Source organism: Boleophthalmus pectinirostris, unplaced genomic scaffold, assembly GCF_026225935.1.
Source record: "Boleophthalmus pectinirostris isolate CB_2022bp ecotype Guang Dong unplaced genomic scaffold, ASM2622593v1 HiC_scaffold_16, whole genome shotgun sequence".
Taxonomy (NCBI): Eukaryota; Metazoa; Chordata; class Actinopteri; order Gobiiformes; family Gobiidae; genus Boleophthalmus; species Boleophthalmus pectinirostris.
In genome coordinates, this window is record NW_026571095.1 from 33986331 (window position 1) to 34008541 (window position 22211).

Genomic DNA, 22211 nt, shown 5'->3' on the forward strand with positions numbered 1-22211 from the left:
AAAGGAGGATGTGCCTTGGTCAAAAGTGGAGTTTCAAACCTGTGTGGTCCCGAAAAGTCCATCGCTTTGAAACTGCTGCTGGCTGGAAGCATATAAAAAATACAGTTACAAACACTCTTTCCCTGTTGTTTTATGGTTTACATTTAAGCAGGTGACTTTCAAACTGACACAGGTACAAGGTATATTTTTTGTTTTTATTTTTACATGTACAGTTATATAATTGTGTCATATTTAACACCAGAGTTTCTCTCTCTTGGTTTTGTTTGGCTGGTTTTCCACTTGTGCTGCTTTGACTGGAGTGATTATCATTACTGGGAGTATGAGAGCATTCTTTAACCCAACAGAAGTTACTCAGATTGTCCAACTTCTCCAGGATGTGTCTCTCAGCACAATCTCCAGAACATGGAGGAGATTTCAGGAGACAGGCAGTTCCTCTTGAAGAGCTGGACAGGGCCATAGAAGGTCCTCAACCCATCAGCAGGACCCATATTTGCTCCTCTGTGCAAAAGGAACAGGTTGAGCTCTGCCTGTGTCGTACAGAACGACCTCCAGCAGGACACTGGTGTAAATGTCTTTGCCCAAACAATCAGAAACAGACTTCATGAGGGAGGCTTGAGGGCGCCATGTCCTGTAGTGGTCGCTGTGCTCACTGCCTGGCACCGTGGAGATCCACTGATGTTGCTAGACCACACCAGAATTGGCAAGTTCACCACTGGTGCCCTGTGCTTTTTCACAGATGAGAGCAGCTTCACCCTGAGCTCCTGTGACAGACGTGGAAGAGTCTGGAGAAGACGAGGAGAAACACTGCTGGTTCAGCATGAACAGTTTGGTGGTGGGTCAGTGATGTTCTGGGGAGGCAGATCCATGGAGGGATGCACAGACCTTTACCAGCTAGAAAAAAATGCCTGTCTGACGCCATTAGGTATCAGGATGAAATCCTGAAACTCATTGTCAGACCCTGCACTGGTGCAGTAGGTCCTGGTTTCCTCCTGATACATGACAATGCCTGGCCTCACGTGGACAGAGTCTCCAGGCAGAACCTGGAGGATGAAGGAACTGATACGACTGAATGGTCCTCACTATCACCGGATTTAAACCCGATAGAACACCTCTGGGACATTATGTTTGGGTCCATCAGACACTGCCAGGTTGCTCCTCAGACTCTACAGGAGCTCAGTGATGCTCTTACTCAGAACTGGGAGGACATCCCACAAGACACCATCCATCGTTTCATTGGGAGAGTCCCACAACGTTGTCAAACATGCACAAAATGGCAAAATGGACAAGCCTGCCACATCATTTTCAGGATTTTCAGGTTGAAGCCATTTGTAGGGTGAACATTTTATTTACATTAAAAGAGGTGGCATCCTTGTAATTTGTAAGAACACAGACCATATACAATTTATTTAACATTGTCCCTGAGCTGCAGAATAGTTATCCTTCATTATCTACTGTCTTGATCAACCTTAGAGCAAAAGAATCATGCCTAAATGCTCTTTGGACACGTACAGGTTGGACAGAGGCTGGACTGTGGACATGATGGACACACATTGGACCACAGGCTGCATAAGACACACAACTGGACACACGCTGGACACTCCGGGCTGCTCGCGGGATAATTGCTGGGGCTTTTAGGATTATGGATCTATTGTTTAATCCACATAAGAGCCTGTGATTACGGCTGTTGTTTAAAGTGGTGGGTCCCGCTGAGCTTCAGTCTGTCACAGCTTTCACACACACGTCCTCCTCCTCTTCCTCACGACAGAAAAAGGACAACTGCCCCGAGACAAAGTCAAAGCACGGGTCTAGAACTGCTCTCAAACTGCACGAACTGATAACAAAAGCATTAGTCTAAACTAGATTTGACTCTTTTGTTTTGATTATTTTCTTTTTTTTTAGATTATTAGATCCAAACCCACATTATTTGATGTTTTATTTATGAAGTTTTCACTTTTTAAACATTCCGTAAGCCACAGTTTGTACGTTTTAAGCCAAAAAATGGATTGGAAACATAAACGCTTTTCTTTTTTTTCCCAGTTTTTAGTTTGTTTGTTTCATTTTGGTGAATTTTTTGCTCTAAAAATGCTCCTCATCTTTTTTTTGGCGATAATATTCCACAGTACGGCATAAAAGTTTCATCGAGAATGTTCCAAATATTTTCCACGTGACCTCCCGAATCACACACCGTACTTTTGAAAATCATTTAAGATCACCTATTGTGTTTTCTTTTTTCCCACAGTCGACGAGATGATTTAACACGATGATTAAACAGAACAGAAAAATGTTCACGAAATTATTTTACAAAATAAATCAAAGTGTAATATGAAGTTGTTGGGTTTTTTTTTTTTAGCACAGACCTCTGGCTTGGTTCCTTCGCCTGCGCCTCCTCCGGTTCCTCCTCTGGTTCCTCCTCTGGTCCATGTTGGTGCAGCAGGTTGAGACCATGCTCTCCGTTTGGCCTTGTCCTCCTTCTGTTCGTGTGAGTGGAGCTGGAGCCGCGATGACTCCTCCCTCACGCAGAAGAGAGGCAGGGCTACGACCGTGTCCCCACCAGACGACCAGTTCAAATCAAAAAAGAACAGTAAAAAGGAGATTGTGTGGAGAAGTGTGAGATTAGAACTTTCTTAGGGCTTAAGAGTCTTCGATAAACCTCAGTTATTATTATTTTTCCTTACAGATTGATAAGGGCAACGCACTTCATGAACCATAAACCAGGCTCTGATCACGAAATACAAGTCTGCCTCATTTTATTGTCATTTTGCTTTCACAACTAAACCAGGACTACACCAGGACTAAACCAGGACTACACCAGAACTAAACCAGGACTAAACTAGGACTAAACCAGGGCTACACCAGGACTAAAACAGGATTAAACCAGGACTAAACCTGGACTAAACCAGGACTACACCAGAGCTACACCAGGACTAAACCAGGACTACACCAGGACTAAAACAGGATTAAACCAGGACTAAACCTGGACTAAACCAGGACTACACCAGAGCTACACCAGGACTAAACCAGGACTACACCAGGACTAAAACAGGATTAAACCAGGACTAAACCTGGACTAAACCAGGACTACACCAGGACTACACCAGGACTACACCAGGACTAAACAGGACTAAACCAGGACTAACAGGACTAAAACAGGACTAAACTAGGACTAAACCAGGGCTACACCAGGACTAAACCAGGACTAAACCAGGACTACACCAGGACTAAACCAGGACTAAACTAGGACTAAACCAGGGCTACACCAGGACTAAACCAGGACTAAACCAGGACTACACCAGAGCTACACCAGGACTACACAGGATTAAACCAGAACAATGTTCACTTTGACATGTGCGCATGCGTCGGCGTCTGTTTGCACTAGTTCGATCGACTCCCAACAAATAGTTTTCTAACCAATAATTAAGACATCTTTCGAGAGGAGGATAAGAAACATCGAGGCACTTATCGACTTTGGCTCCAACCTGATTCCGAAATTACCTGAAAAGCCAAATAGCGATATCGCACCGGTAGCCCACAAGCCGGCTGCGTGGCTATAGGTGAGCCATGCACCCACTCACCTTTATATCCAGCTGTGACAGCTGCCACGTCCTCAGTCAAAGGATCGTTGAGTTGGAACAACGTATATCCGTGTTTGAAAGTCGACTGGAGAGCGATCAGAACATCGTCCTGGGCAAGACCCGTGCCACCGCCAACAGCGCCCAGCTAGCTGACACCGAACACTACTCCGGAGACGCCCCTGAGCACCAGCCATCACCGCCCGACCCTGGCGTCCCAACTGGTACAGGTGATCACTACTGGCTTCAGCGTGGGGCTAGACCTAAAGCCCCGATGAGCTCTACTCCAGTGCGGTCCGATCCCTGGACTGTTCTACCCCGTAATCGCTCCGGACACCGAGGTAAGCGAGCAAACCGGCAGTCTTGCTCCTCCACATCTTTGGCAAATAAATTCAATGTCTTGGACCATGAGGATTTTCCCCCGCTGCCCCAAACCTACAAGGGCCAGCTGCACTTCACCCCGGCTCCACCATCAGATCGTCCCGGTGCGCGGGGCATGACCATGACCGTGTCGCCACCAGCCTTGGGTAACCTCCAAGAGAGTGAGTCTCCACTGCTGCCCAAGTCTTTCCCTGCGGCCCCGGTGCCGCCCGGAGGCTCTGCTGGAGGTTCCGCCTCGCGTACGCCGGTTCCGACGACTCGGCGTGAGGGGGGGGGACCCGCAGCCCCCTCTCTGCGTGCGCGTGTCCCGACCGCTTCGCGTGCGCCGAGAGGGGCCTCCGTTCCCTCCTCGCGCATGTCGAGCCCGAGCGCTCGACGTGAGCGAGGAGATGGTCTCGCTCCTGACCGTGCTGCCTCGTGGAGCTCGGCTCACATCTCTGCGGTGCCCTCGGCCCCGGCGTCCGGGCCAGACCCGTCCGTGCTGGTTCTCGGCTCCTCCATGGTCCGGCACGTGAGAGTAAACAGAGGCCACACCTCCTGTCACCCAGGTGCTCTCGTGAAGGACATCATAGACTCCGCCCCGACCATCATACGTCATCACCCCACAGTATCAACTAGTTATTCATATCGGAACTAATGATCTCAAACTGCAGCAGTCAGAATTACTTAAGGACAACTTCAAAATTCTCATCACCACAATCCACAGTTTGGACAAACAGTGTGTCATCTCTGGACCCTTTGTACCACCTCGTCTTGGAGATGAGAAGTTCAGCCGCCTGAGAGCATTACACATTTGGCTCAAAAGATACTGTAGAGACAATAAAATCCCCTATGTGGACAATTTTATCACATTTTTTAAGAGACCTGAACTTTTTAAAAAGGACAGACTACACCCCAACATCCCCGGATCCCGTCTCCTCTCATGTAATATCGAACTCACACTAGCAGAAGCATGACAATATAATCAAGGACAGTTCATTCCCGTTATTATCAGCAGAGAGCGGCATCAGCATAAATCTTCTCATAAAACTACTGCCAACATCAATAATCTCAGATCCCTTCAAAAAGCACATCCACCACAAATTCCTGTAGTTTCTCAGTCCCCAATAACCTTAAACATGGCCCTTTTAAATGTCCGCTCTCTGCTGAACAAGTCTTTTATTGTTAATGACCTGATTTTAGAACACAAACTTGACTGCTTCTTTTTAACAGAAACATGGCTGGGTACAGATGCACCAGTTGTTCTCACAGAGGCCTCACCAAACACTTTTAACTTTGCTTTTTCGACCAGGAACGGTAAAAGGGGAGGTGGCACTGCTTCTATATGCACAAACACTTTGGCCACCAAACCTATTTTATTGAACAATTTTACAAGTTTTGAACATCACTCAATTGTTTTTAGCAACCCTCAGATTTTATGTGTCACGGTTTACAGACCACCAAAGACATGCAATAGTTTTATCAATGAGTTTTCTGAGTTTTTATCTATTTTACACAATTCTTTTAATATGATTATTATAACCGGTGATTTTAATTTGCACATAGATAATCTTTTAGATCCTGTTTCAAATGAATTTTTAAATGTTCTTAATTACATGGATTTTACTCAGCACGTCACACAGCCAACTCACAACAGAGGACACACTCTGGATCTGGTCATCACCTATGGCCTGACCACTAGTGTGTCCTCTGTTGTTGACCTGGCTGTGTCTGACCACTACTGCGTGTTTTTTAACATCACTGGTTTTATACAACGTGAGACCTCTGTGAGAACTGTGAGGAAGCGCCGTCTGACCCCTGAAGTGGCTGCAAATTTTATCGAAGTTTTAGATAAAAATCCCCCAATGGTTTTACCTGCCCCTTGCGATTTTATCACCGACTATTTTAACAGTAAACTACGGTCAGCTCTGGATCTGGTTGCTCCACTAAAAACTAAAAGCATAACCAAAATAAAACCTCCATGGAGAACTGAAGAGCTGACAAAATTCAAGAGAGAGTGCAGGAGGGCAGAACGGAGATGGAGAAAAAACAAAACTACAATAAACTACCAATTATTCAGTGATCAACAACGTACATACAACAACGCAATAAGAAACGCAAGAAACCATTACTTTTCCACAATAATCACCAATCACAAGAATAATCCTAAGGTCCTCTTCTCAACCATTAACAACATTTTAAACCCTGATTTTAGCACATTTTACTTAACACCCACTGACTCTCTCTGTGAGCAGTTTGCAGACCACTTCACGGGTAAGATAAACACTATCAGATGTGATATTTTATCTTGTCAAAACTCTGTTTTTAGTACATCTGAGTGTTTGTCTAGACCAGAGGAAACACTGGACAGTTTTGTCCTGGTTAATGCTGAGATGCTTGACAAAGTTTTCTCCTCAGTGAGGCCCACCACATGTCTTTTAGATCCAATTCCCACTCCATTTTTTAAGTCATTTTATGGATCTTTTAGGGATGAGCTTTTAACCATGATGAATTGCTCTCTTCAGACGGGGGTCTTTCCCTCTGCCTTCAAAGCAGCGGTGGTGAGGCCCCTGCTGAAGAAGAGCAATTTAGATTTTAATGATTTTTAACAACTACCGACCAGTGTCTAACCTACCATTTTTAAGCAAAATTTTAGAAAAAACTCGTTTTTATCCAACTAAATAATTTCTTAGACGATCACAACATCTTGGAAAAATTTCAGTCTGGTTTTAGGGTGAACCACAGCACCGAGACCGCCCTGGCAAAGATTTTAAATGATTTTAGATTAAATTATGATTCACAAAAGGTAACCGTATTGGTTCTACTGGATCTGAGCGCTGCCTTTGACACAGTAGACCACACTATTCTTTTAACTCGCCTAAAAGACCTTGGCCTCTCAGGTGCTGTTCACAGATGGTTCACATCCTACCTCACAGACAGAACATTTATGGTGAGTGTAGACACATGCTCCTCCAGGGTCCATAAAATCACATGTGGTGTGCCCCAGGGCTCCATTTTAGGCCCTGTGCTTTTTAACTTGTACATGCTCCCGCTTGGTGGTGTCATCAGGAGACATGGAATCAACTTCCACAGCTACGCAGATGATACGCAGCTTTACATCTCCATGTCTCCTGATGACACCAGACCAATGGATGCCCTTTTTAACTGCATTCTAGAAATTAAGTCCTGGATGGCAGAAAAACTTCCTCCAGCTTAACCAGGACAAAAACTGAGGTTTTAGTCATTGGTCCTGAGGCCCAGAGAGAGAAACTTTTACCCAAATTCCAAACACAGTCCTTTAACCCATCTCCTCTAGTGAAAAACCTGGGCGTCATTCTTGACTCTGAGCTAACTTTTATCCCACACATTAAGAACATCACAAAAAAAATTTTTATCACCTAAAAAACATAGCCAGAGTCCGCCCCATTCTCTCTCTGGCCAACACCGAGACGCTGATGCATGCTTTTATCACCAGTCGAATAGACTACTGTAATGCCCTGCTCTCTGGTCTTCCCAAAAAGAGTATTTCAGGTTTGCAATTATTACAAAATTCAGCAGCACGTGTCCTGACGAGGACCAGAGGCGGGACCACATTACACCGGTTTTTTAAAATCACTGCATTGGCTCCCTGTGTGTTTCAGGATCGATTTTAAAGTTCTTTTACTGGTTTTTAAATGTCTTAATGGTCTTGGGCCCTCTTATCTTTCAGAACTGCTTTTACCTTACGAACCCTCGCGGACCCTGCGCTCCTCCGGCAGCAGGCTCCTGGTCATTCCCAAAGTCAGGACACACACTCACGGAGAGGCGTCTTTTCAGCACTATGGCCCTCGTCTATGGAACTGCAGCCGGAGGAGCTCAGGGCTGCAGAGAACGTTCATGTTTTTAAGAGTAGGCTCAAGACCCACCTTTTTAGCTTAGCTTTTGATTGAAATCTTATACTTTTACTTGTTTTTATTGTACACATTTTACTATATTTATTTATCTTAGGCATATTTTTTAGGATTTCCAGTGTTTCCTTTGTAGGAGCCCTCTGCATCGGGAGTGGAGGTCAGCTGTGGCTGCTGGGTCTGTCATGTGGGCTCCTGGTGGAGGGATGGTGCTTGGGCCTCAGGTGCCTGGGCTTCATCTCTCCCCTGGACCCTGTGGTGGTTCCTGGTGGTGGTGGACGTCTCTCTGCTCCCGGTGCAGACGGCTCCTCTGATGGTGCTTTCTCAACTGGTTCGCCTGTATTCAGCCTCACATTTTATTGTGTCCGGTTATGTATTTTAGCGTGTGAGTGTGTGTGTGTGTGTGTGTGTGTTGTGTGTGTGCATGATTGTGTGTATGTGAGTGTGTGTTTGGGTTGTTTGACTATGTGGGGTTGGGGGTGCGGGGGTTGGGTTGGTGGGTGGGTGGTTGGGTGGTTGGAAATGCGGGACTGTTTTTAATCACTGTAAAGCACTTTGTGTTGCATTTTGTATGAAAAGTGCTTTATAAATAAAGTTTGATTTGATGATTTGATTTGATAAACCAGGACTAAACCAGGACTAAACCAGGGCTACACCAGGATTAAAACAGGATTAAACCAGGACTAAACCTGGACTTAACCAGGACTAAACCAGGACTAAACAATGATTAAACCAGGACTAAACCAGGACTACACAGAACTAAACCAGGACTAAACCAGGACTAAACTAGGACTAAACCAAGAGTAAACCAGGACTACACCAGGACTACTGCTGGGATGTGACAGTCATCTCATATCATAACATTTACATGTCATATCTTCCCATCTACAGTAAAGTACAAACTAACTGTAATTTACAGCAGAATGTTGTAAAAAAAAAAAAAAAAAAAAAAAAAAAAAAACTCTTACTGACTGTAATGACTTCCTGTCCCACAATGCATTGCAATCTACAGTTATGACATGTCATATGTGAAAAAAAGAAGCTGTTGTAAAAATGACTGTAGAAAGTACAGCAAGTTTACACGTCTGTATATCCTTTTTTTTTTTTTTTTTTTTTTTTTTTTGTAGTTGCAGTTGTATTTCTTTTAAAGGGACAATGCATATTCATGAACATATACTTGTAAATACGCCAGAATCAGCCCGAAGGTACTTGCCATCTGTAGTCCTTGGCAGGTCAGAGACACAGAGACATAAGACACATCACACAATAGATAAACATGGTAGAAACAGCACAATAAGACACAATCATGACACACAACACTGACATTTACACAGGAGCAGAACATTGGTCATCACAGATCTGGTTTCTCTTAAGCCGTCATTTCAGATTAGTTTTAAATATTCTGAATGTGGTGGAGTCTTTTATTGCAGCTGGGATGTTGTTCCAGATTTCTGTGCCTTTGACTGATCACACCTGCTGACTGAAAGTTGTGCGTCTATAAGGTTTTGCACAGTCGTCTCTGGTAGAGGCTCTTGTTCCCCGACCACTAGAGCTGGACTTGGGTTTAATGAACTCACCCAGAGGTGTTGGAGCGAGGTCATTTAAGACCTTATAGACTGAGCAGGCGAGTTTACATTTTTGAAAATTTCCAAAACTTAAGATATTATATTTCTGAAGTATGAGACAGTGATGAAAAGATAAAGATTTCCTGTCAAATACCTTTAAAGTGATTCTATTATTTTTTAAGGTTGTCATGCTTGTCAGTGACCAGTTAGTAACGCAGTATTCAGTGCAGTATTCAATTCAGTCCATCTATAGAGACATTATTTATTCAATTTTTTTATTATTATTTTATATTTTGCTTGTTCTGGATTCAATGTATAAGTAAAACTATTATTAAACATGTATCTTATTTTAAAAATAAATAAAAAAAAAAAAGTTTAACATTACTGTACACATCTCAAAAGAAGAGAAAACATGCAGATGTTGTTGAAATTTTTAAATAAATATTTATTTTGACCCACGACTTAGTCCCAGTTTTTAATTTTGGTCCTCTGTGAATTTGAGTTTGACACTCCTGATCTGAGTGGAGCCTGAGCCCTGCTCTCCGGCGCCCTCTGCCGGTGGGCTGCAGCTCTACACTGGGCAGTGGCGCACAGACATGTTTTATGCATCTTTTATGTTGTCTCTTGCTACAGAAATCAACACAGACTGGGAGGGCAAAGCGTTCACCACAAATTCAGAGATTCAACACAGAAGACCAGGCTCCAAGCTGTTCTGGTACATACGGTATCTTTATTAACTTTAATAATAACTTTAATACATTAATTTTTCCCCCAATATCGTTCTTCTCTATATTTTTTGTTCTGGAACATGATATAGGCCTATTGCAGATAATCCAATCCAGAGTGAAAGTGCAGCACAGAGGGAGCCCTGGACCGTCCTCTGCTTCTGTCAGTCTGGGATCTAACAGGCCATTGTTTTCTTTGGACCAAGGATGCAAGTGCGGTCATGGCACAGCGCTTTTATTTTGAAAGGGCAGCGGTCCTGACTGTCTGTGTTTGGACGTGAGTGACATTGAGCGAGTTACTAGTATTTACATGGTTTTTCCTTCTACTTTATAGGCTCGAACAGAAGTGTATTTCTCTTTTGACAACATACAGACAGCAGTGGGCGGCAGGTTCATACATCTGTGCGCGGAACGACCGTCCGCGTAAAGTTAAAGACACAAAGAGCCGTGTGCGTGTTTGGAGAGGACGGGTGGCTCCAGTAATTCCCATGTGATGGTCTAAAATCTTCTGGTTCTTTATGCTTTTCCATTTTAAAGTCTAAAGTCACTATTTTAATCTGAAATGCCGGCTCGCGCTTCCCGTGTTTGGTGCAACTTGACGTGTTGTTGTTAAAGAGCGGCAGAGCGTCGAAGCACTGCGGCAGCCGTCCCCGCGCTCTCCCCCCCGGCCCCCAGGCGGCTCTCCCTGGCTCCCCCCCCCGGCTCTTCTCCGGCACCCGCGGCTCTCTCCTCCATCACCTGCTCTGTGACTCCCATGGTCGGACGCGCGGCGGAGGCGGTGCGCGTCCGTGCTGGAGGTCGGTGGCTGCGGCGGGAGGAGGGCATGTCCTTGGCGCGGAGGTGGAGCTGTGGACGGTGGACGGTGTAGCGCGGCGGTAGGCAGTGACATTGGGCGCCTGGGATGTGTTTGGCGAGCAGCGGTGGGGAGTCAGCAGCGAGCCCCGTTCACTCCGCCGAAGCTCCCCGCGCAGAGTGATGTGCTGCGGCAGACAGGCCTCCACATCCGGACCGCACCGGACCACAGCGAGGAGCGTGCGCCGCAGATAAACAAACCCCCGGGCTGATCGTGGACCAGCGGTGAGTATTATCTGTGATGGCTTTTGTTTGTCCTCAGAGCTCCTCACCGTGCCCTTCATCCGTTTCGTGGTCACCTTTGTGTCCTGATGGCTCCGGGATTACTCCTTACTGGCATTTGGACCTGGTTCAGTCACAGTTATGGGCCATTATTCCAGCGGAGTGTAATCCTGGTTCAGTCCTGGTTGAGTACTTCTAGGTTTTCTGGTTATTATTCCTGCCCTTCCTGGGTCAAATGACTCAATTTCGTGATTCCGTTTGTTTCTTAATCTGGTTTAGATGGTCACAATCAAGTTCTTACCTCGACATTGTCAAAGTGATGCAAAAGGTGGTCCTATTATCTATATCTATATCTATATCTATATCTATATCTATTAGGGGTGTAACGATATCCAAGTCTCACGATACGATATCATCACGGTATGAACCTCACGGTACGATATTTATTGCGATATTGTGGGAAAGCTCACGATTAGAGATGTAACAATATCCAAATGTCTCTGTACGATATTTTCACGATATACATCTCACCGTACGATATTTATTGTGATATTTTGTGGAGGTTAAACAAAACTGTTAATATGCGTCTTTTTCCTCTTTAAATGCCTTGACAAGACTTAATCCAAGTGTTAGAACTGTTATTTCTTCTTGTAGTCTGCACTGAAATGGAGCAAAGGATCATGGCCTGTGTAGTTCACTCTGGTTTTTTTTTAGTTATTACTGCACCATAACTCTTCATTTAAGCAAAGAGACTTGTAATTTGATATATTGTGACGGTCCACGATATTATTGTGAGAACTTTGACGATACGATATCACGATATTTCCGTTATTGTTACATCCATTATATTTATATCTATCACCAGTGTTTGGGAGTAACGTGTTACAAAAGGAACGAATTACTGTAATGCGTTGCTTTCTGCTGTAACACAGTAATGTAAGGGATGACAGAAAGAAAAGGTCATATTTTACTCAATACAAATGTCAGTCACATGTGTTATAATGCATTTTTAACCTAGAATGAAGTGGTGTTTTTTTTTGCTTTTCCTCACACAAATTTACTGAAATCATCACATCATCTTCCACTCAGGGTTCCCACGGTCAAGGAAGTCCTGGAAAAGTCATGGAAATTGAAAATGTCATTTTACAGGCCAGGAAAAGTCATGGGATTTTAGTATCTCTTTCACACAACTACAGCGTTCTGTTAAGTTCTATTATGATTATGTCCGAACATCTGCGACTTTTGTTGAAAAGAGACGACAATAAATGCACTGACAGGATTTTTAATGTTAAAAAACTATAATCCCAAACCATAAGGTGAGTGGAAAGAGTTAACATTTCATATTTAGCCCTAAAAGTCTGATCAATTCTACACATGTAGGTGCCTTTAAAGTCATGGTCACCTTAGGTCAAGAAAAAGTCATGGAAAGTTTTGAAATTTTGTCAGTGAAAAGAGTGGGAACCCTGTCCACTGGATGTGTGATGAACTAATCGAGTGTCATGAGCAACATTTAGATCACCTAATCCACATTTCCAGTTATTTTGGTGAGAGTCACTTTAAAGTGCTGCAGTAGTTGAGTAATGTTTTACATTTTAAATACAGTAATATTGTAATGTAATGAATCACTTTGAAATGACAGTAACAAGTCATAAATAACACATTACAGTTTTGAAATAACTTGCCCAACACTGTCTATCTATCCATCATCCATATGATTTTGGTTTTGAAAACGGCTGCTATACAAAGTGCAAGCCTCTGACTTTTAACCATTTTTTAAAAATGCAAATTACTTCTAGGCACCAGTGTGGAGGAGAACCTTAATCTTAAGAATTCATTTACATGATGTAAATTATCAGCTTTATGGGGGAACCAAACCCTCATGAACCATTCAATGAAACTTCCTGTGCGTGCTAACTTTATCCAGCCATGTTTGAGTCTGTGTTTTGTCCCTTTTAATTCTAATTAAAACTTGATATTACAGTCAAGTGTCTAAAGTGTCGTTTTACTTTTTCATCACAGAAATCAAAAAACAATGGCCAGTACCAAGGACGCCGAGCTGTCAGAGTCCCTCAACACTGACGTCTCCAGCGAGCCAGAGGAGCCCAGCTTTAAATCCAAGAGTTTGCCCATCCTCACCGAGAGAGTACCCCACAAGGAGAGACCGCTGACCAAAAGAGAGCAATGTAAGGAGAGCCTGCTGACCAAGAAGGCGCCACGGGAGGAGAGCCCACGGTCTGAGCGAGAACTCCACAAGAAGAACTCGCTGAACGAGAGGGTACCCCACAAGAAGAACCTGCTGAATGATGAGAGAGAGCAATGTAAGGAGAGCCTGCTGACCCAGAGAGCGCCCCACGAGGAGAGGCTGCTGCCCGAGAGAGTGCCCAATGAGGAGAGCATGCTGACTCAGAGCCTACTGACCGAGAGAGTACCTCAAAAAAAGAACCTACTTAACGAGAGAGTGCCCCTTAAGGAAAGCCTGCTGACTGAGAGAGTACCCCTCAGGGAGAACCTACTAAATGAGCGCGAACAATGTAAGGAGAGCCTGCTGACGGAGAGACCGGCGAGTGAGGACGGCCTGCTGACAGAGAGAGCCCCCCACGAGGAGAGCCTGCTGACGGGATCGGCTTTGCTGCAGACGGAAGAGTGCGCCAAGTTCCTCCAAATCGCCCCGAAAACCGCAGACTCGCGCTACGCCCCCCAACCAGGGAAGTCCGCCTTGAACCGCTCCAGCTCGTACATGGAAAACTCGCAGATGCACACGGGGGGGAGGAGAGCGGCGGCGGGTTCTCTGCGCTCCAAGTTCTCCTGGATCAAACTCCCCAGCAGGAAGCTCTTGTGGGCGATCCTGCAGGACTCGCGCTGCTTCCTCTTCTGCATGTGCTACCTGACCTTCATCCAGTCCCTGATGGTGTCGGGCTACCTCAGCTCCGTCATCACCACCATCGAGAAGCGCTACAGCCTCCGCAGCTCCGAGTCCGGACTGCTGGTCAGCTGCTTCGACATCGGCAGCCTCCTGGTGGTGGTCTTCATCAGCTACTTCGGCGGGCGGGGGCAGCGTCCTCGATGGCTGGCCGTGGGCGGGGTTTTCATCGCGGTCGGCGCCGCTCTCTTTTCGTTACCTCACTTTATTTCGCCGCCCTACCAGATACAAGAAGTGAACTCGTCGCTGGCCAACGAGGGGCTGTGTTTGAACAGCAACAGCAGCGGGCGGGACCACGTGGACATTACGTCCTGTCCGCGGGAGCAGGAGGGGAACGAGCATAACCTGTACGTGGGGCTGTTTATCGTGGCGCAGATCCTGGTGGGCATGGGCTCCACCCCCATCTACACGCTGGGACCCACCTACCTGGACGACAACGTCAAGAAGGAGAACGCGTCGCTTTACCTGGGTAATGACGCACTTTCACACCTCACACTTATGCCAAACACACACACAGAAGTATTATTTAGAAAAATTACGTGGAATTATTACCGTATGTTTTAGACTATACATCGCACCAGCCAAAAAATTGGTAATGAAGAAGAAAATATATACTGTATTTTCCAGGCTATTAGACGCACTCATTAGTCTCTAACCCCATCAAAAAACGACCTACACACGAAACCGCTCGGGTGTCCCAACACGACTTCAGTAAAATACAAAGCCGCACCACCCGCAGTGCACGCAAACACACACGGAGCAGACAGCGACCGCACAGCGAAAAACACCCACAGACACACTCATCACTCCACGCCGACGAGGAACGGAACGGAGGAACGAACCGAAAAAGTGAGCGCAATGTGCCACTTCTAGACACAACTGAACAACTGAGTCACCGCGAACACGCCGACAATCCGTTGGTCCCAGACAGCACCCTCCCTACACGCCACAACTGAACAAAGCCCAGAGTCACCGTGAACGCACCAAACAAACAAAACCACTCACCCATCACACTGTTGTGTTTCCTTTAAAGTCCGGTGCGGTTTATTTGTGAAAAAAGTTTGAAAGTAGACCATTTAATGACAGTGTAGCTTATAATCCAGAGCGACTAATAGCCCGGAAAATACAGTATATGTTGCACTTTTTGGAGGAAATTTATTTTATAAAATCAGAGACCAGGAACCGGCATTTTATCTTGAAAGTCAAGTTCTAGTAATAATAATAGAAGAGAGAACAACAGACTGTTAACGTTACATATGAACAGTTCTTCAGATAAACTATAACATAAACAACAGAACAGAACAAGTTTAACAAACTCTCCATCTCACTCCAAATCACTAAATCCATTCAATTCTTCATCCTCGGTGTCACTTCTGAACAACTCGGCCTCGACCTCCGGAGGTAAACAGAGCGCGCTGCTTCCTCTTCTGTGTCGCTGTCGTCAGACTCAGCGTCAGTTCCAGTTAGAATTATTCGGGTCTTTCTGAATCCCGACAGGATGGTTTCGGTGTCACTGAAGTCCAGACTTTGTCCATCCATCCAGTGACTTCAGGAAAGTTTCATGGTGCATCCTCCCAGTGTCACAAGCTTCTCTTTCACTCTAAACTTTCTTTCGGCTGCTCGATTACCATTTTCAGCTGAATATTTCACTACACGCAGCAGGACAGAGGCCCTTTTTGCACAGTAGAGTGAAGTGACAGTGGTACAGGAGGAACAGGAGCAGCAGATACTGACACACAAGACTAGAGCCTCTCGACGCTTCAGTGAGAAAATTTTAATATATAAGTCACAGGAAACACCCAAACCATGAAAAAAAGTGCAATTTATAATCCGAAAAATACGGTATTAAATAGGGGTTATAATGCAAAACGGTTTCTACCATGTTATAACACTGTTCCCTCATCAAAAACATGTCTGAAGAGTTTTTAGAGTCATCCATGCATGTTTGAATATTTTAGCGTTCTCTCCTGGGCCCTATTCAAACTCTCCTCACGGTTCGCAGTAAGAATCTGTGCAATACCCACGAGTGCAGTAGTTTCATTAGCAGCATGCATGCCAGGGTTCCCACGGTCATGGAAATCCTGGAAAAGTCATGGAATTTTAGCATCTCTTTCACGCAACTCCAGCGTTCTGTTAAGTTCTCATGAGGCTGTTATGATTATTTCCGAACGTCTGCGCCTTTTTGTTGAAAAGAGACGACAGTAAATGCAGTGACGGGATTTTGAATGTTAAAAAAAAAACTATAATCCCAGAATTAACATTTCATATTTAGCCCTAAAAGTCTGATCAGTTCAACACATGTAGAAAAAAAACCCAGACACCCAGGACAGGTTAGAACTGGTAACAGGTAAAAAAAACTGACATGTCCGGGGAAAAACGGACATTTGGTCACCCTAACTATAATTATATCAGCCTCTCTAAAATATCGCAATAAATATCGTACCGTGAGATGCATATCGTGATAATATCGTACCGAGAGATTTGGATATCGTTACATCCCTAGTTCTAACACAGGATAAGTTTATTTACATCGGTACGGGCGCAGAAACATGACTCCTGAACACACTGTGATAACGTTGTCTAGTCCTGTCCTGTCCCGTCTGGCTCTGCTTTTGTTGTAGGGAGCATTATACCTCAGATGACAAAGCCCGAGCTGGCGGTGTGCCCTCAGTACGTCACAGAATCTCAGCTCCTCATTTTCATGCTAAGTAGTCTGTGTATTTATAGATCACAAACTCCAAAAAGTTGATACACGAGAGCCCGGATCATTTAGTTCTGTTAAAAATACCAAATTGCTTTAATGAGATTTCAACCATGTTACACCGTTGTTCTTGCCTTACACACTCAGGGCTTTGTTCGTACAGTCGCATAAAGCTGTTATTGGCTGAGATGTCTCCTTCAGAATAGGAAACACTTAGACTCTAAGTGCTCTTACATCTGTCTTGAAGTCTTTATTTCATTTCTGTGCATCGTGTTTTGAGAGTACTTCTTCTCTGCTAACTACAGAGAGTTTTAGGGGTATAGAATAGAACAGAAATAGAATAGAAAGTCTTTATTGACATTATACACAATATAATGAGATGCAGAGCTGCTCCTTCAAAGCGCACACACACAAATTAACAGTTCTCAGTGCAAACTTGAGTTTAGTACGGTGACAGCTTTAGGAAAGAAACACTCCCTAATTCGATTTGTTTGGTATTGGTATCCCTAAATCTGTTGGATTTGGCTGGTATGGACCTGAAGCGCCTCCAGTCACAATCACAACAAATATTTGGGGAAGACAAAATATTCCCTATCAGTATTTGCCATTTTATTTTAATTAAACAAAAATATTAATTTATTCCAATATTTTTCAGCCCAGGGTTTTTTTTTCGCTGTAGTACCAGTCAGTGACCACAACTGGATGTAGTGGCCCAGTTATTTTAATAGATCCGTGTGTTAGCAGCCGGACTCTACTGACAATTTTCCATGGAAAAATGTTTGGACATGACTTTACAAATATCTCATTGCCAACAAGCAAAGGGAAATCTGCTACAAACTTCTACATCGCCGTTATCTGCTGAATAATACATTTTGCGAACTGAAAAATGAAACCACCTCTCACTTATTCAATCCCCAAGATCCCAGTAACGCAGCAGTTGTATTATTTATTTTGAGAGCAAGAATTTTATGGGCTAATGTTTTTTTTTTTTGTTATCTGGAATGTTTTTCCGTTGCACAAGAGCCCAAAATGTTCTTAAAATTTGAAAAAAGGAAAAAGTAAAGTGTCGAAGGGAGGGTTTAGCTGATAATGTCCACACCAAAGCTGAGACCAAACCTACGCCCTTGGTTATTTCCCTCCAAATAAAACATTTTGGCAGCCCTGGTTTTGGTGCATGTTTCCAAGAGCCAAGAATTGCTTTTTTAGTAAATCTCCCATAATCTGAATGGAAAGCAGACAGTGATTTATTAATAATTGAATGTACCAGTGAGTGGCTGGTGCTTCTGGGCTGGAGGTGCTTCTCTCTCTGTGGCCTACATGAGCTCAGCCAAACCAACCCTGTGGCCTCCTCGCCCCACTGGCCTGCAATAGTTTCAAGATCCTAATCCAACAAAGGAGCGGGTTATGAAACTGCCACGGCGGAGAGGCTTAGGCATTCCTCCTGCCACGGAACGCTCAGGGAATACGGTTTATGTGGACCGCGTGAACCAGTGACACTGCAACTCCCGGAGCAGGCTCTAGTCACGCTTACGTCACAAACCGGGAAGACGTTTGGAAACATGCGATTACAACTTCCAGCGGGCTCTGTTCGCGCTGACAAAATGTAGGAAAAATGAGAAAATGACCCAGTTTTCTTCATCTACATTGTAGTCATTGTAGTGTTCCGTTATGTTCGGCTCATCAACAGTTCCAAATGTACCTCAGTTTTTATAATTTCCACACTGACGCACAAACTCTGAGCGAACTGGGTACATGGGATTAGAAGAGATGAGGCGCCAAATTCAAGATGTTCAGGAAATTAATTTTACCGCTGATCACGTTTACTTCTGTGGGTTTGATCACAGTCGGTCGGCGAGCCCAGTGTCGCGAACTACACCGGAAGTTGTCATCACATCTTTCTTCCTGGTTGATGTGTTACTGTTTTTTGTAGGCCCCGTTTACGCGTACATGGATATTTTTAAAAACTGAGACATTTCCCTTCGTTTGTACCTTTCCTTTACACGCAAACAGCTAATTTGCCTCTGAAAATGAATCTTTCAAAAAACTCCGGCTAGAGTGAAGATTCTGGAAAACTATGATTTGGCGTTTGTGTGTAAAGCGAGATAAAGGGAGTTTTAGGAACCGACGAACCAAAAGTGTGACCAGTGTTTTCCTTTTTTTCTGATGATAATGATGGAAACATTCAGAGCAGCAGTCGCATTTCTTCTGAAACACTTTTCATGTGTTTACATTTGCACAGACAGCTCATGTTTCATATCAACGACCAGAGACCAATGAGGCTCAGTGATTTTACCATTTCTTTAACAGATCTGTGGAGAGGCGAGCCCGCTCAGTAATGCACGTCTTTCACGGTGTTTTTGAGTAATACTTACAACTGTAATTAAATAAATTCTTCAAATTTGAATCTAATGCAGGCTCGGTGTAGTTATAACGGAGCTCAATGGCGTATTTATGTGGGTCGATGTAAACAACAACTTTTTTGAAAACGATGCTGTGTGCACGATGTTATTTTGGAAAACAGAGGGAGGGAAATATTTGTTTCTCAATGCAAAGAGCAGAGATTCTCTGTGTAAAAGTAGCTGTAAGCGTGAACAGAGCCTATACCAGGTGCTACAATGGGGCGTCAGTACCTTGTTGTGTCCTTAGGCAAGGCACTACACCCACAGTGCTTAGTATGAATACCAGGTGTGTGCGAGTGTTGGTGGTAGTGTTGTTATGATACTGCAATTTCAAACTCCATTTTAATAATAAGGAATAGATTTAACAGTGCTGAGAGTAACGTGTTATAAAAGTAACAAATTACTGTAATGTGTTGCTTTTTGATGTAAGGCAATAATGTGGCATTACAGGGGGAAAAAAAAGTTAATATTTTACTGGGTACAAATGTCAGTAATGTGCGTCACGATGCTTTTTTAACCTGGGTTAAAGTAGTGGGTTTTTTGTTTTTTCTTCTTACAAATTCGCTAATAACACGGCGATATCAGCAGCGGTGAAACGCCATCGTTACGGTTCCAAATGTCGGGACGGACATGGAGGTGCGCCCGTGTAGACCGTTGGGTGACCACGGGTGAAAGGACCGGCGCAGAACTCCACGCTCCACGGGGCAAAGAGCAGCTGACGTCCAATCATGCTTTGAGGACACCCTGCTCTACGGGCTCAGGGTTCTCTCAGGGGCGGAACTAGATTCCAAGTCCTAGTCCAAGATTAGTCCTGATTTGGTCCTGGTCTAGTTCTAGTTTTAGATCTGGTTCAGTTCTGGTTTAGACCTGGTTTTAGTCCTGGTTTAGACCTGGTTTAGACCTGGTTTAGACCTGGTTTTAGTCCTGGTTCTGTCCATATACAGTGCAATATACAAGTCCGGCATCTTCGCTCACTGATTTTACTTAAATAGCGCATTACAGTTTTTAAGTAAGTTGCCCAACGGTGATAATTAATACTGATTCCGATACTGCAATTATAATAACAAAACACTTTTTCTTTAGACAATAGAATGTGATTTTCAACATTAAATCTCAGTACTTTTCTTTTCTATTCCCATGCGGCTTTATATTTTTATATAATCCCTCAGTCAGGTAGGTCCACGGGCGTATACGAGTCTTTCTGCTCTTATACTTGTTCTGATACAGCTCAAGATCATTCTAAAGTGATTCAGGAAACGTTCATTTTTGTCCTGTGAATATTTTTTAGCATTGATACCTGCTCAAATGAGTGTTGATATTAGTTTTAGTCTTGATTAGTGTCTAATTTTCAATACTTTTGACGACCCTAGTAGGCGTTGGTCTTATTTCTGTCGATCTGCCCCGGGGCACTTCCGAGCGTGGGGTCAAAGAATAATGCACAAAACAGTAAATCTATCCGAGTGTCTGGAAAAGTGCAATATAAGACTAATGCATTATTGTTATTAGCAGGATAATATCTGACAGTCCAGGAGCAATGGTTTGACTTAGAACTTTATTGATCCGTGACTATGTTGGAAACTATTTATACACGGTGTCTCCAAAACACACAGAGATGAAAATAAAGACTGCAGGACGGATATACGAGCACTTAAGAGTCTAAGTGTATATACCTGGAAGGGTTGTAACAATATCCAAATCTCTCAGTACGATATTATCACGATATTTTGGAGAAGCTGTTATAATTACCTCCGCCAAGGAGGTTATGTTTTTGCCGGCGTTTGTCTGTTTGTTTGTTTGTTTGTTTGTCTGTTAGCAACATAACTCAAAAAGTTATGGACCGATTTTGATGAAATTTTCAGGATTTGTTGGAAATGTGAAAAGGAAGAACTGATTTCATTTTGGGGCTGATCCGGAAGAAATCCTGGATTCTGGATCACTTTGAAATTTTTAGTTAACATTGTGGTAAATGGGGCCAAAAATTTTGTTTCTCAATATCTCGGTTAATTATTGACCAAACCCCATGAAATTTGACTCAGGGATGGACAATGGGATCCTCTTTCACATTCCAAAGGAAAGAGGTCTGCGCTCTCTGAGTGCTTTTCTAGTTTGCTTTTAAAATCCCATGACGAGATTTTGATGTGAATTATTTCTGTCATAATCCCAAGAATTCAAGTAAAAACACATATATTCATGTTGTCTGCACTGAAGTGAATCATGGGATATGTAGTTCCAGATGTTTTTTCTATTGGTACTATAAAACCATGCATTTGAGCAAAGGATTTTGTAAATAAATATATTGTGACAGCCCAATTGACGATACGATATCACAATATTTCAGTTATTGTTACATCCCTATGAGCTACCATTTAGAGAAAAGTTGTCAATAAAACAGCTTAGAACTAATACACGCATCCTGAATTTTGGACTTCTTTTCAAGTCTTTTGAACCATATCACTTTTGTTTCTGGTTCTGATATTGTCATATTTTAGTTTTGGGATTTGGACATCGTAATTGTGTGGTTGTTGGATCCTAACAGCGGAGAACGGCTCGAGAAATGTGTTTGCGAACTCCATAAATGCAAAAGTGAATCAGATGTGTGTGACTACAAACCTCTGTTCAAACATTTTCCCTTCCCAACGGAATAGAAAAATAGTGAAAGGTGAAGGCGATGGGCAGGATTGATCCACAGGAAGGACCAAAAAGGAAACATTTGACTAAGAAATCATCCCGAGTTTGCAGTGAACATTTTGTATGTGGAGCGCCATCAAAGCAAAATCCTGATCCCTCACTCAACCTCGGTTACGAATTTAAAAAGTCAACACCAAAGCGAAAGGCACCAACTGTTCACCAAGAAACACCTTCCACTGCAAAGAGACCAAGACGTGATGTTGCTGTAAAACCACAAGATCAAGAAAGTGCAGCTCAGTCTGTTTGTCTTCTGTACCTCTCGCTTTGTTGTCGCTCCACATACAAAATGTTCACTGCAAACTCGGGATGATTTCTTAGGCCGT

The 22211-nt window shown here is 43.7% G+C and overlaps 1 protein-coding gene across 1 annotated transcript in view; it reads left to right on the top strand.

The window, feature by feature from the left end:
• Positions 1-10922: 10922 nt before the first annotated feature.
• Positions 10923-22211, top strand: part of LOC110173591 (solute carrier organic anion transporter family member 5A1-like) — a 47901-nt gene continuing 36612 nt past the window's right edge. Inside the window, exons 1-2 of the mRNA XM_055151394.1 lie at positions 10923-11183; positions 13200-14569. Coding sequence (XP_055007369.1) covers positions 13213-14569 — 1357 coding nt within the window. The 5' untranslated portion in view covers positions 10923-11183; positions 13200-13212. The remainder of the gene's footprint in view (positions 11184-13199; positions 14570-22211) is intronic.